The sequence below is a fragment of the Eumetopias jubatus genome, unplaced genomic scaffold (genome assembly GCF_037043125.1).
Source record: "Eumetopias jubatus isolate StellerSeaLion01/CBP00866 unplaced genomic scaffold, mEumJub1_p1.0 scaffold_12, whole genome shotgun sequence".
Classification (NCBI taxonomy): domain Eukaryota; kingdom Metazoa; phylum Chordata; class Mammalia; order Carnivora; family Otariidae; genus Eumetopias; species Eumetopias jubatus.
Window position 1 is genome coordinate 32,686,440 of NW_028274818.1, and position 16,139 is coordinate 32,702,578.

At 35.1% G+C, this 16,139-nt stretch overlaps 1 protein-coding gene across 1 annotated transcript in view; it reads left to right on the forward strand.

Moving 5' to 3' along the window:
* Positions 1-7,105: 7,105 nt before the first annotated feature.
* Positions 7,106-16,139, forward strand: part of ZBTB41 (zinc finger and BTB domain containing 41) — a 43,106-nt gene continuing 34,072 nt past the window's right edge. The window contains exons 1-2 of the mRNA XM_028120381.2: positions 7,106-7,195; positions 7,831-9,077. Of these exons, the coding sequence (XP_027976182.1) occupies positions 7,955-9,077 (1,123 nt within the window). The 5' untranslated portion in view covers positions 7,106-7,195; positions 7,831-7,954. The remainder of the gene's footprint in view (positions 7,196-7,830; positions 9,078-16,139) is intronic.

A 16,139-nucleotide genomic window follows, 5' to 3' on the forward strand; every position in this document is an offset into this window, starting at 1 on the left:
TGGCCTCTAAACTTACTTTGTTGAGAGTTTTTATCATGAATGAATGCAATACTGTGTCCATTGCTTTTTCTGCATCTATTGAGATGATCACATGGGTTTTATCCTTTTTCTTATCAATGTGATATATCACATTGATTTGCAAATATTGAACCCACCCTTGCATCTTGGGACTAAATCCCACTTGATCGTGGTGAATGGTTTTTTTTTAATGCATTGCTGGATAATTCCCATTTTTTTACTATTACAAGTAGAGTTGCTGTGAACTTTTTTATATAAGACTTTGTCGATCTAATGCTTTTGCTTCTTTCAGATAAAGATGGAATGGCCAGCTTGTATGGTGTGTGTACGTTTAACATTGTTCAACTATTTTCCAGGGGAGCCTGGGTGGCTCAGTTGGTTAAGCAACTGCCTTCAGCTCAGGTCATGATCCTGGAGTCCCAGGATCGAGTCCCGCATCGGGCTTCCTGCTCAGCGGGGAGTCTGCTTCTCCCTCTGACCCTCCCCCCTCTCATGCTCTCTCTCTCTGTCATTCTCTCTCTCAAATAAATAAATAAAATCTTTTAAAAAAAACTATTTTCCAAAGAACTTGTACCATTTTACATTCCAACAAGAAGTGTATGGGATTTCTAGTTGATCCACATCATCACCAACACTTGATACCATCAGTCTTTACAAGGTTAGTTATTCTAATGGATATATAATGGTATCTTACTGTGATTTTAATTAGCATCCTCTTTAAGATGCAGTATAAAGATAAAAAAGATCTTTCATGTGCTTATCTTCTTTCATGAAGTGTTTGTTCAAATATTTTGCTCATTTGCTCATTTTATGTATATTTTCCCTTCTCATTAGTTGTAAAAGTTCTTTTTATATTTTGGATATAAGTCCTTAGTCAGGTTTGTTTTTGACTATCTTCTCCTAATCTGTGAATTGCCTTTTTATTATCTGTTGGAAAAAACAGCATTTAATATTGATGAAATCCAATTTAATGATGTCTTTATATCTATAGACCAATTTGTGGGCAATTGATATCTTCATAATATTGATTCTTCCAATCTGTGAATATGGCCTCTTTCTTCAATTATTAGGTCTTCTTTAATTTCTCTGAGGTATGTTTTAGAAGAAGGGCTCAGAAAACAATGGCTAATAGGTCAAATTCAGCTCATGGCTTGTTTTTGTATGGTCCATGAAATAAGACTAAATTTTACATTTTTGAGAGTTGTCAAGAAAATAAGGAATAAAATGGGATAGAGGTAATCTGTAGCTTATAAGCCTAAGATATTTAATATATGGCCCCATACAGAAGAAAATGTCAGCCCTGTTATAGAGAATTGTGTATAAACGTCTTGAACATAACTCATTAGATTAATTCCCAAGTATTTTATATTTTTAATGTTGTTGAAAAACATCTTTTTATGATTAAGTTTACTTAAAATGTTACATTCTTGGTACCAGTTAGTTGTTCAATGGATATTCAATGAATAAATGAAGAAAAATATTTTCACTTTCTCATATAAACTTGTGAAATAGCCTGTTAAAGGATATTGATTTAAGACTATGACAGATCAGCAAAAGGAAAACACAGGGAAGAGATTCTAGAGAGTGTAGGTTTCATTTCTTTTGTGGCTTTCTATCTCTGCTCTTTCCTCATGGGCCCTTGTCCCATCACCTACTTCCTCTGACAAAAACTTCTGACACCTTGGAGAAATGGCAATTGGTGCTATATAACTGAGGAAATTTAAAAGGCATTATTTTTAAATTTTTCTATTTTTTTTAAATATATTTATTTGTCTGAGAAAGAGAGAGAGAAAGAGAGAGAGGGAGCATACAAGCAGGGGGAGGGAGAAACAGGCTCCCCACCGAGCAAGGAGCCCAATGTGGGACTCAATCCCAGGACTCTGGGATCATGACCTGAGCTGAAGGGAGACAGAACCGACTGAGGCACCCAGGTGCTCCTAAATTTTTTATTTCTTTATTGTTCACTGGTATATTAGTCGGGGTTCTCCAGAGAAACAGAACCAATAAGATAGATGTTTTAAGAAATTGGCTTACAGAAACAAAACAGAGGATCATAGAGGAAAAGAGGTAAAAACAAAACAAGATGGAATCAGGGAGACAAACAATTAAAGACTCTTAATCACGGGAAGCAAACAGGGTTGCTGGAGGGGAGGGAGGTGGGGGGATGGGGTAACTGGTGATAGACATTAAGAGGGCATGTGATATAATGAGCACTGGGTATTACATAAGACTGATGAATCACTGACCTCTACCTCTGAAACCAATAATATATTATATGTTAATTAATTGAATTTAAATTTAAAAAAAGAAATTGGCTTACATGTTTGATTGTGGGGGCTGGTAAGTCTGAAATCGGTAGGGCAGACCTGCAGACTAGAAAGTCAGGTAAGAGTTGATATTCCAGTGTTGAGTCCAAATACCTCAGGGCAGTAGGCTAGAAACTCAGGCAGAGTTTCTATGTTGGAGTCTTAGAGAGAATTGCTTCCTTAGGGAAAGCTCAGTCTTTGCTCATAAAGCCTTCAACTGATTAGATGAAGTCTAACAAAGATTCTGTCTTTGACCAAACTTTAATGAGGCTCCTCTAAGCTCTCTCTCAACCAGGCCCTGACTTTTGAGCTTCTGTGTCGGTTTCCTCATTGTTCAATTTTATCAAGAACCCACTAACTCAGCTTAGTCAGAATCCCTCACCTTTACTGTCCACTATCTTGTTTCTCATCCTCCATCACACCACAAGTGATGACTGAACAAGATGGCTTGCCTTCAGCAAGAATCCTATCAGGTCAATTTAGCCAAAATCCCCCCTTAACCCCGATGTTTCCTCCTAATAATTTTCCACCCACTGGCATGCGCTCTACCCTAGCCTGCTCCTGAGCTGTAAATTGTCACTTTTCCTTGTATTTGAAATTGAGGCCAATCTCTGTTCCCTACCACAAAACCCCATTGAAGTAGTCCTCCTGAATAAAGTCTGCTAGGACACTTCTTTAACAAGTGTCAGGAATAATTTTTCTTTAACAGGTTCATCCACATTATGGAGGATCTTTACTTTACGTAAAGTCTACTGAAATGCATGTTAATCACATCTAAAAAATACCTGCACAACAACATCTAGAGGGATATTTGACCAATTTGACCACATTGACAGATATGATCATCCATCACAGCTCATATAGTATATTATTTTATTTTGCCTGTTAACTTTGTGTTCTACAATTTTTTGTATTAATAAAATTTATCCATAGTTTTTTTTCCTAAATGTCTAATCATGTCTTCAGTAAACAATAATTTTATTCTTCCTTTCCAAGCCTTATATCTTTTATTTCTTATCCATGGTTATTTCTCCTGGGTAAGATCTCCATTAACATGTCAAATTAAAGTGATGACAAAAGGCATTCTTTGTGCATTCTCAATCTCCGTGGAAATCTTGACATTTATTCTGGTCAAGTATGGTATTTGCTGGTGATTTTTTTTTTTTGGTAGATTCCATTTATCATATTAGGAAGATATTTTTATTCATAATTTGAGATATTTTTTTAAAGTCATGACTCTGAGTTTAATTTATTAAATGTTTTTCTGCATCTATTGAGATGGTCAGTAGTTTTTGTATTTTATTCAGTTAAGAATTACATTAGTTCATTTCCAAATTTAAACAATTCTTGCATTCCTCTATTAAATCCCATTTAGTTGCATTGTAACTCTTTCTCTCTCCCTCTCTCTCCCACTCCCCGCACATATACACACAACACACATATACAACACTTGGATTTGACTTTAAGATTTTTGCGCCTAAGATTTTGAGTGAGTTTGACTTGTAATTTTCACTTCCTGCAATGTCCTTCTCAGGTTTTGATATCATGATTATGCTGGCCTCATAATGTAAGGTATATATATTGCTCCCTTCCTCTTTTTAAATGCATTTTTGGAAGAGTTGTATAAAATTGGTAATATTTCTTCCTTCAGTGATAGAATTTATTATCTGGAAGAATTTTATAATGAATTTACTAAAAATAAGCCAGTTAAATCTTTATTTGATTCAATTTTGATAATTTATGTTTTTCTAGGAATTTGTCTCTTTTATATAAATTTTGACATTGTTATAAATTGCTTATAGTACCTTCTTGTTATGTTTTTAATGTGACTAGAATCTGTAATAATACCTTTTTTTATACCTCATGTTATTTGTTCCTTCTTTTGTTGTTGACTATTCTTTCTGGTAACATATCAGTGATATAAGTCTCTTAAAATAATAAGAGTTTAATAAACGAAATAAATTTTGGTTTCTGAATAATTTGTCCATTTTATATTATTGAATTTATTGGAAAAACATTCTTATTAACTTTTAATTGTAGGATGTGTAATGTCCTTATCCTTTCTTTTTCTGGGGGCGGGGCAGAGGGAGAGGGGAGGGAGACAAACAGACTCCTAGCTGAGGGAGGAGGCTGATGCAGGGCTTGATCCCAGGACCCTGGGATCATGACCTGAGCTAAAATCAAGAGTCCAACTCCCAAGAGACTGAGCCACCCAGGGGCCCCTGTGCTCCTCCTTTCTGATATAGGTATATGTGTGTGTGTGTGTGTGTGTGTGTGTATTATATATATGTGTGTGTGTATCATCATTTATGCTACAGGCTTATCAATTTCTTTTTTTTTCCCTGAAAGAACCAACATTTGCCTTTGCTGATCTGTTAAGTATGCTTCCTTTCTATTTCATTAATTCTTATCTTATCCTTTTTCTTATGTTTACTTTTCTAACTTCTAACTTCTTGAGAACTTAGATGCTCATTAATTTTCAGCTTTTTTTGGTAATGTTAATTTAAAGATATAAACTTTATGTTGCATTTTCATTATCATTCAGTTCAAATTATTTGGTAATTTCCATTGTGATTCCTTCTTTGAATCATAGGTTATTTGTAAGTTAAATTAGTTTCCATTATATGGAAAATTTTAAATTATCATCATTATTGTTGCTATTCATTCATAATCTCATTACATTTCTTTGAAATATGTTGATAATTCCTTTATGGCTTAATACCTGATCATTTTTTTTTTTTTTGCCTGATCAATTTATGTAAGTGCTCCATATGTATACTTTAACTGTTAGATGCACTATTTCATGTGGATCATTTAGGTCAATTTTGTTAATAATTTTTTAAAAAATGGTATCCTTCTTAGTAATTTTTATCTTCTGATCCAATCAATTACTATAAGTTATTATATGAATCTAGATTTGTCTTTCTCATTTCAGTTCTGACAATTTTTAAAGTACAAGTTGATATTTTGTTAGAGCATTACATCCATCATTTTAATCACTATTGCATTCAGTTATATTCTCTTTACATTCCTAAGATTTGGTGATCCATCAAATAGATTTACAGCTCATTCAGTTAAGCATGCAGGGAATAACAGGTTAAGGACTAGCAAATTCCGTCAGAACAGCTAAACTCTTTTGCATTTTCAGACATTATTAATAATGGAATGTTTTTGGAATTCTTAAGGTCAATTCTAAAGAACTCATCTGAGTATCACTTTGTTGACAGGACTTACAAAACTCACTTGTTAATAGGACTTACAAAAGTTTTAAGAAAATAAACTCTTGGGTTTATATTGTATTTCTCTTAATAACCGAATCTTGCCAGAAATGTCTCAACTTTTCAAGTATTCTAATATTCAGATTTTTGCTCTATTGTTTCTCTTTCTTACATTTCAGTAAAGTTTTCTTTTTCCATTTCTTTGGATATATTCATTTTCTACTTTGTTTTAACCTTTCTTCTCTTTTAATATAAGAATTCATAATTATACATTTCCATCTATGTTCTAAGTACTAATATAATGATAGCTTTCATATCTAAATTGTTTTCTTAATCTGCTTGGTTATTTTTAATAATTTATTTACTTTCCTTCTTTTATTTTTAAAAATATTTTAAATATACAAATTTCTGTTTTTGAAAAATCCAGTATCTGAAGCCTATAGACATTGTTTTTAAAGTTCTTTTACTCTCGTTTTTGATTTACTCTCATTTTAGACGGCTGGTTTTTGTGGGAATGAGTCACCCAGGTGATAGGAATCCTTGTCTGGAATTCATGTGAGTACTTTTGCTAGGAATTTTCATTAAGAGTTTTAACCATTTTCAAATCAAAGAAAATTTGAGTCAGTCGAGTTTCCGTCTTTTGTAGGAGAAACTTTCCACCCCCACAAGTTCTTTCACTGAGAGAGGTGGCCCTTCTAGGTTCCCAGCTATACCTTGCGTGGGGGGGGGGGGTGATGGGTGGAGTGGAGGGAGTGGGCGTCACCAGTCTGGTTACCCCATTCTATTTGGCCTCAGTCTCTTATTTTCCTTGTTTCTGTAAAATCCCCTGATCTAGGACCTTGCTACTAAAAATGTGGTCCTCAGACCAGCAATATCAACATCCCTTGGGACTCTGTCAGAAATGCTTAGGTACCGGCTTCACAAGTTGTTCTTGTGGATTTTTCTTTTTGTTTTGGCTGCCTTTCCTGTCCTAACAGCTGTATACTTACATGTACATTTTCCAATGTTCTCTGTGTACATTAAGAAGTTAAAAAATAATTTTAGGAGCAACGGCGTTAGCCATTTAACGCAGAAAAAAACCGAAAGGACATCAACATCTGTTCTTTAGATGCAGTGTGTTTGCTAAGACCGGCCTCTGTCCGTTGCTGCGTGGTTGATCACAAACTATTAAATATATCGGCGAGGATGAAATCCGTTCGTGCTATCGTGCCTCTCCCAGTTTATACTAAACTCCTCATCAGTCTCCCCACCCCACCCCCCCGCCATTCCCCAGCGAAGCTTCCTGCAAAGCTCCCTCTGGTTCAATCACAGTAGGCCACCAAACCACCGCGAAAACCCGGAGTAACGGATTTGGGGCGTAGCTAGGTTCCTCTAGGGAGCAAGAAGAATTTACAGAGCATGCGCAAAGACGGGCGCGCGCACATGCGCAGTGGTCGGCGCAGGGCCGCGCGCCGGTCTCTCCGGGAGGCTTGGAGGCTGCGCGCGGTTGACGTGTTCCGTGGCTGTGGAGGCGGTGAGGCTCTGGGAGGGGAAGGAGCAGAGAGAGGGAGGGTGAGGTGGGGGGCTGAACCCGGAAGTGGGTAGGCGCTGGAGAGAGCGCGCCGACAGTGGAGCTCAGCGGCTGGGAGCCAGCGGGGGAGCCCTGGGTTCCCGGTAATGGATCTGTGGGGCGTTTGCCCAGGGAAACTGGGGTGGGAAGGGTAACGGGTTCGCGTCGGCGAGCGCTGTCTGCGCCTGGGCAGGGCCTGGGAAGGCTCTTCTGCTTCCTTTAGTCGTACCTGTGGTTGACCCTACTCCTGCTCTGCGCCCCTCCTGGGGCCATCTCCTGCGGGGTGATTTTGGCCGGGGGACACTCTCTGTCCATGAGGAGGGGTGCCTTGCCCGCCCTGGAAAAAGGCATGTTAATGGAGAGACATGGATTTCGCGGCCGCGACGGCCTTATTGTCATCAGCCCAGCGCCCCTAAACCATGAATGTAGCGCGCCTTAACCTGCACCCTCAGTGATCTTGGAGGGATCCCTCCCCTTTTCAGCCCTCCTTTTTCCCACCCTGTTCGTGAATCAGGCCTGAAAGGTGTGCTGCGGCTTCCTTTAAAATTATTCTTTTGTTGGCTGTCTTTTATAACCCGGCCCTTCTTGTTCTCCACGCTAAAATCTTAGCCATGAGTAGGTGTGACTTTATCATAATTTAGTTCTGATTTAGAAAGGATTAGTAGACGAATGCCGTGAATAATTAATTTAGCATTGTTTTGCCATGGAGTTTTTTTACGTGGTTCTTACTCTTTTGCAGACCATGAAACCCTCGGGCACGCCCCTCCAGAAGCTGTTAACCAAGACAATCTAGTTTTTTGTTTTTTTAAATAAATCCTTTAAGACACTTATGAAGTTTCTTGTTCTGAAATTGTTGTACTGCAATGAAGAAAAGGAGAAAGGTTACTTCAAATCTTGACGAGAAGATCCATCTAGGCTATCATAAAGATTCTTCAGAAGGCAATGTTGCAGTGGAGTGTGACAAAGTAACCTATACTCATTCCACAGAAAGACCAATTCCTGAAGCTCTTCACTGTTACCAGGAACTTCCTCCCTCTCCAGATCAGAGAAAACTTTTGAGTTCTTTGCAGTATAACAAGAATTTGCTGAAGTATTTAAATGATGATAGGCAGAAGCAACCATCTTTCTGTGACTTACTTATCATAGTAGAAGGAAAAGAATTTAGTGCACATAAAGTTGTTGTTGCTGTTGGCAGTAGTTATTTTCATGCGTGTTTGAGCAAAAATCCAAGCACTGATGTTGTCACCCTGGATCACGTAACACACTCAGTTTTTCAGCATTTGCTTGAATTTCTTTACACATCAGAATTTTTTGTGTACAAATATGAAATACCTCTTGTTTTAGAGGCAGCAAAATTTCTGGACATTATAGATGCAGTTAAGTTGCTAAATAATGAAAATGTTGCCACTTTTCAGTCTGAGCTGGCTGAAAAGTCATCACCAGAAGAAACACTAAGTGAATTAGCTGGAAGACTATCAAATAATCATCAGTGTAAATTCTGTAGTAGACATTTTTGTTATAAAAAGTCTTTAGAGAACCATTTGGCTAAAACCCATAGGTCCCTTTTATTAGGGAAAAAACATGGGTTAAAAATGCTGGAGAGAAGTTTTTCCGCAAGAAGATCGAAAAGGAATCGGAAGTGTCCTGTTAAGTTTGATGACACCAGTGATGATGAACAAGAAAGTGGTGATGGGTCAGACAATTTGAATCAAGAAAATTTTGATAAGGAAAAGTCAGACAGAAATGATTCTGAGGACCCTGGAAGTGAATATAATGCTGAAGAAGATGAACTAGAGGAGGAAATGTCAGATGAATACTCTGACATTGAAGAACAAAGTGAAAAAGATCATAATGATGCAGAAGAGGAACCTGAGGCTGGTGATTCTGTAGGAAATATTCATGAGGGGTTAACTCCTGTAGTCATTCAGAACAGTAACAAAAAAATATTGCAATGTCCTAAATGTGATAAAACATTTGACCGCATAGGTAAGAAAAGAAAGATTGTTTTCTGTCTCTAATAACTTAATTTTTCCTGGTATTTTAAAGGTGATAATGAAAAACCAAACTTTGAAGGTAACTTTTGAAAGGAATACTTAACTAGGGTGGGTATTTGATAGTCAATACATATTTTATCCTGTTGTTTTAAATTTGTTTGATTCAGGAATTTAACTGTTTTTATTAGCTTTTATTTTCCCTACCTCATGTTCCATTAAAAGGTGATAGATCATTAGTTCAAATATTTGGTATGAAAAAACTCCCGACTTAATAATTGTGAATGTAGTGCTTTGATTTATATGTTGATTTAATTTCATATATAAGTGCCATTTTTGAGTCATAGAAAATTATATTATTCAGTTTAATAATTTGTATACTATTTCCTCTTGAACATGGCTATACCTGAGTTAGAAATACAGTCACTTCTCTAGTATCTAGTACTGTTTAGAATTGGAATGTTTCAGTTTAGGCTTGTAATTAAGAATAAAACCGAACTGGATATAATTTATTCTGTAGATAGAGTCTTTAGGAAACGTCTTGATTAGTAGTAGTCTTTGGTTATTATAATAACTAATAAATCAACTTTTCCTTTATTAGAAAATATATGCCAGGAAATGTGGTCTATAAGCTTAAGTTAAAATTATGTCAGTGAACATATAATTTCAGGAGGTCTAATATTTGCTAGTAAAATAATTTTTGGAGGTGTTTTACATGAACTGTTCTAATGTGAACTTTTAAATTGCAGCAATTAAACTATTTCTATATAAATCAAAGTTAGGAAATTGTGAAATATGTCCGCCACATATAATGTTAAAAGGAACATTTAAGTGCAGTTTGACCTTGTAATATTATTTATGCAGTTTAATATATCCCCATGTATTTTGCAGTGTTGAGTTACTTACGTTATTGGTTTAGGTGGAATGATTTTATAAGGTATTGGTAATCATTTGTTCTCAAAATATGGGACAGTACACACTATAGCATAAGTGGTAACCTCTTTTTGCTTTTTATTATGCCTTTGAATCCAAATCAGAATATTTTGACAGTCCAATTTAATAATTCCTTATCATTGTTTTTACTGTGTTTGAGACTCTGTTAAAACATGAGTAAAATAACTTTTCATGAGTAACTCAATTGGAAGAGCATAGCATAGGAATACAAGGAACTTGCTACACTCAGGCTGGACAAATGCTCTCTCTCTCGTAGAGCTATAAACAAGTACTGTGAGAAGAGAATATTTTTGGATTCAGATACCTGAGAGCACATTATCTTTTCAGTAGATTCTGCTTCTTCAACTTTATATTTTAGTACATGCCTCTCTATTCTGCCTTAATTTGACCTAATTTGACTTGAGATGAATGAGCAGGGGTCAGGTCACAAATGGCATTGTAGGCCCCCAACACTTAGATTTCTGAACTGTCCTATTGAACACTAGGGCTGTGAGATACTTTAAGAGAGAAGAGTTCTATGTTCAAGTAGGATTGGAAAACCTATATACTGTAATTCATAGTCTGTAATAACTCTGTCAAACTCTCTAGTAAAGAAAGTTGGTAATTTCATTTAGTCTGGTATTTCCTCAAATAATTTTATCATAAGACATTTTTGTGGTACTTCTTTTAATGTCCAAAAAACCCACTACCTTTCTTTGCACACAATTTAGGAAAACACTGCTCAAGATTAAGTTCCTGATATACTAAGAGGAAGGTGTTTTGCAGCTTTTTTAACCGAGGGCAGCCCAAATAATTGTGAGAATCAATAGGTCACATTGTAGACTTACCTGCAGCCTTCCTGAATGCATTGGACTTTATACCTCTCTTTTATCTACCCTTCTCTTTTGCTTAAGTCTCCCACGGGGCTGCTTGCGTTTCCCCAGGACTGAGAGAGAGGAAGATTGAGATTATATCATATTGGTTAAAAAAGCATGAGCTATAGTGATGTCAGACCACCTGCATTTCTGAATCCAGGTCTTGGGCAGGTACTTAACCTGTCTGTATTTTTGTTTCCTCATAGGTAGAGTGGGATGATGCTAATGTATGCTAATAGTACCTTCTCATGGAGGTTATTATGAGAATTAAATGGGATAGTCTTGTGAATCACTCAAAATACTGTGTGAAATTTAGGTGTTCAAGGAATACTAGCTGCTCATATTGTTAATATAGTTATTGAGTATCTCTAATACCAATAAACAGGTAATGAAGTTATATCTTCTGTGTTCTCAAGAATTTTAAAGTTTTATGAGTACATGCAAAAACACAGTCGTATTGCAGTGTACAAAGGACTAAAGGAATCAGTAAAGATTTCATAGAGCAGATAGCATTAGAGCTGAGAACTAAAGAATAGGGAAGAATTTACATGGCAAAAGGACCAACATGTGCAAAGACATCTAGGTATGTTGTGTTCTGGAAATTGCTGAGGGGTGGGTGATTTCAAGATGGGCAAGGAGGTAAAATGAAAATGATAGATGAAGATAGGCAAGTAGGCAGAGGTCAAATTTTGCCTGGTTTTTATGCTGTATAGAAAGTTTAGATTTTATCCAGTAAGTGATAGAAACTTGAAAAACCTTTGACAAAGGAAATGACAGCCTATTGAAGTTTTAGGAAGGTCATGCTGGCTTCAGCACAGAGAATGAAATTGGCAAGGACCAGAAGGATATTGTAGGCTTGGACTAGTTAGATGAGTAGCGTTGAGAATGGGCTGTAGGATGAGGGTAGATCAGAGAGTTGCACTGAATATAGGTAGGCTAAGTGGACTGGTTGATGGATAGAATGTAAATGTGTGGAAGGAGAAGACCTCTGTTTCTTAAATGTCCTCCTTTCTCATCTCCCATCAGAAGTCCTTTTTATTCTTAAAAAAAAAAAAACAGTTTAAAGACCATTTTCCAATAAGCCTTATAGCATCCATAATTCCTATCATATGATGTAAAAATGTCTACCTAGATTTTTGGTTATTTATTTCTCATTAGAGTTTAAGCCTGAAAATTTTGTGTCTTGATTATTGTCCCTTGTTGATACCCTAGGTCATTTCAAAAAGCAAGTGCTCAGTAAGCTCCTATTTGAGTGAACTAAATTGAAAGGTTGGTGTCTGACTTAACTTTGAACTTGTAAGAAGCCAGTTGGGCTTCTTTATAAGCTTCTAACTTTGGTGTCTTGGAGTGGGTTATGAGAATTAATGAATAAGCTGTGAGACCTGCTGGAACCATTAGCTCCATGATATGTAGTCGACTAATTTGATTCCATTACTTTGGATCTTTTACCCTTTCTGATGTATTTAATAGTTGCTTGGAGTGGGACTCCTGATCCGTTTACATTTTTCCTTAGGCTACCAGCTGTCTTCCCCTTAGTGTATTCTCATGCAAAGAGAGTCCTTTGACCTTTGCCCCTTAAGGTTAAAGTGGGTGAAAAAACCTAGTGGGTGAAAAAGCAAAAATAGGGAAAAGATGACAGATGGGGTGAGAGAGAAAATTTGGATAATTTATCTTTTTTATTGTTCCTACTGGGAACTAAAATCTTTCCTTGGATTAAATTTATAATCTCTTCTAGAGGTAAAAAATGCTTTACAGCTTTTTTAAGAAATGTGACTCTCTAGACCAACCTGACAGAGATTCCACTTTGTTCTTAATAGATTAGAGTTATAACAATGACACAATTCTTTAAGGTTAAGTATTTTAGTTAAGTATTTTTTAGAGTATGCCATATGCATAAATTCAAGGAATAATAGAAGATTTAGCAATATCAAATAAATAATGAGCTAATTTGGCAATGTTTCTCTTTGTGAAAACTCACAAAATCTGACTGGTAATTTTGCATAATCCATATGGGGGAATAATAAATTTTTAAGCACAAGGTCAAGTTTTTTCATGTGAAAATTTCTTTAGTTTGGGACACAGTTCATATTGGGATTCATTTCAGAAAAATTCTGTGGATAAAATTTGTTAATATTATGCATTTTCTTTTGGTAATCAAGAATGGTTGGACATAGTATATTATTCTCTGAAGGAATACGATTTTTTATTGAAAAGTTATTTGAAATAAACATTTTGATTTATTGTTGAATCTCTCCTCACCCCATAAGAAAAGAAGAAACATGTAGATATTGACTGTTATTTATGCTGAGTACCTCCCACACTGCTATCCATTTTTTTAAACATGGAATTTCTTTAGAGATTCAAATTTTTCCCCACTGGGGGAAAAATGCCCTGGAGATCTACCTGACTTTTATGGGTTCAGTGTTTCCACAGAAGTTGTGTCTCTTTTATGGTTCAGAAAATCAAATCCATAGAGATAACTGGCCTTGCAATGCCTGTGTGCATAAAATTGAATTAATAACTTAAAAAAGTTTTTTCACCTTAGAGATTCTTAATGTCATAATGAATCGTTCAAATTTATGTATTTTCACTGGTCTCTGGACTCTGCTTAATTTATTTAAATTAATTTTTTTTAAATTTTGGCTCTTCTGGCTAAAATTTTTTTTCTTGGTTAAATCTTAAGTCTTCCTGTCTGTAGGAGAATGGAAGTTTAATAGTTAAAAGTGCTTTTGATTTTTAACTTGTCATTTTGATGGTTTTACTATTCAACTACATGTAACTTAATTTGTATTTGCAAGCAAGAAAAAAATTCTTTAATTAAAAGGAAAATGCTATTAATGATTAACATCTTTTCAGCAAAGGCATTTGCATAAGATACAAAATTTGGTGAAAAAATTTTCTTACACTTGAAGACTTTATTAAGTTGCTGTTTTTGTTCACTTGGGTATAAAAATGAGATTTTTGCATTAGATGGTTGGTTTTCTTTTAACTAAATATACACAGTTAATGCCCAGTTAAGAGTGGGCCTATTCTAAAAAAAAATACTTAAAAGTTAATCATTTAAAAATCACACTATATACTCTTGATTTGTTTACACTTTTTTTTTTTACCGCAAGTGTGTGTCACTTACATAATTTGAAAAGCAAGTTTAATAAAAATGAAATGTGGAAATTATCACAATCAAGGAAAACCTTTTATTCCATGCAATGACCTCAATCTTTTCAAAATTAAAATTGTGGGATTTTAGTACATATTAATAATGTTTGGATTCTGTACTTTATATCTAACTGATGTGTAATAAAGGTTAAGGAATCTAATACATGCCTGCCATATTATAATAACAGAAAAAGAATAAGATCAACTCAAAGTATTTTCCCAAAGATACTATAACAGTAATGGTCTGGTTATATCCTGCAAAAAGTAATGTAAATCAGTGTTTTGGATAATTCAGGGTCAGAGATGCAAATTTTATTATATATACGTATTTACACATGTGCTCATATATAAATTGAAGCAAAAAATTGCACAAAACTAACGTGAATTTATTCTGGTATTTTCTACTCTATTCTTTTCTTCCCCCTGCCCTTAGGTCACAACCTAAGGGATTTATTTCATGAACACTAATGACCTTTAGTTTGTAAAACACTGATTTAAACCATAACATAGCTCAGCTCTTGTTCTATAGAACCTACTTATTTGTGATGTTTCAGATTTCACTTGGGGACACACAAGAACACCTTTCCCTCAATAAATTCCGGTGTTAAATCTCATCCCTTGAACGCAGCAGAGGAAGGGGTGATGGTAGGGTATGTGTATGCATGTGTAAATGGAGAGTATGCCCCAGCAGTGGTGGAGAGAGGACAGAAATACTGGGCCATTTTAACAATGGCAGGGGGAAAAAGTGAAGTTCTTAGAGTGTTCTCAGCTGAAACCCCACTTTGATCTATTGTAATGTGTATTCATAAATCAGCTATATCCATATTTATATTTGAAGTATACCTACATATCTGCACTGTGACTAGTAACCATGTAATAATAGTAGTAAATGACTAATATTTATTAGTGCTTACTATGTGCTAGAATGTCTTAAGCGTTGTGTACATATTAACTCGTGTACTTCTCACAACCCCGTGCAGTATTAATAAACTCAGAGAGGTTAAATTATTAGCTTAATTAAGATCCCAAAGCTAATTTAACAGGTAACCAAACATTGAGTTTTTTGACTACATGTATGTAAATAATGCATCGACATCATCTATGTGGTCTATACATAAATGCCTAATAGATTTTCATCATACTTCTGTTTTTCTTTGCCTGTAATTGTCAGCCTTCCCCCTCCCTTGAGGAAAATACTTTGGTTCCCTTTCCTGGGTATTCTTTATGTAAGTGCAGTGGAATTAATTTTTAGGTAATATACTATGTGTTTATTAAATTTAATCATACATAGACTATGTAATAGATTAGTGAACTCATTTATTTTACTAAGTAGAAAAATAATTATTATCTTTCTTTAGTGGTCTGGAATTTTTTTTTTCTAATTTCCATGACATATATAGAATTTTTTCTGAGTATATGACTGAAATGCTGCTACACTTTTACATTAGCTTTGGCCTGAAGAAAAATTTATACACTTACTTTGCAGAGCAAAGCTAAGCTTTTAATTGAAAACTGCTGTTCTTACCAATATGTTTTTTCTTATTTTTATTGCTTTTTGCTCAAAAGTATCCTTCGTTGAAATTTCTACTACTCTAGATGTGCACGTTCACAGCTTTGATTCCAGAGTAATAGTAGCAAACATTAATTGATAGTTTATAAAGTGTCAGACACTGTTAGAAGTGCTTTAATGTGTACTGATTCATTTATTCCTATGACAATCCTATATAGTAAATATTTTCATTTCATACTTTCACTTGAGAAAGATTTTAGGCATAGAAAGATTATTTTTTTAGGCATAGAAAGGTTATTTGTCCAAGGTCCCCTAGCCTGTTATTTTAAGAGCCAGCATTTATATCTGGGTGCATGGACCCAGGGTCTGTGCCCTTACCTGTGATGCTGTTCTGTCTCTGGACTTTAGAAATTTCTATTCTAAATAATGATGTGAAAAAATTTTAGTCTAAATAGGAAAAAAATTAAAATTAAGCCAAAATATATCTTCTTATTTCATTTTTTATCGTAACTTTTTCCCCTGGAAAGTCCATGTTAAAATTTCTTGATTTTTTTTTTTTTTGTTTGTCTGTTTGTTTTTGTTT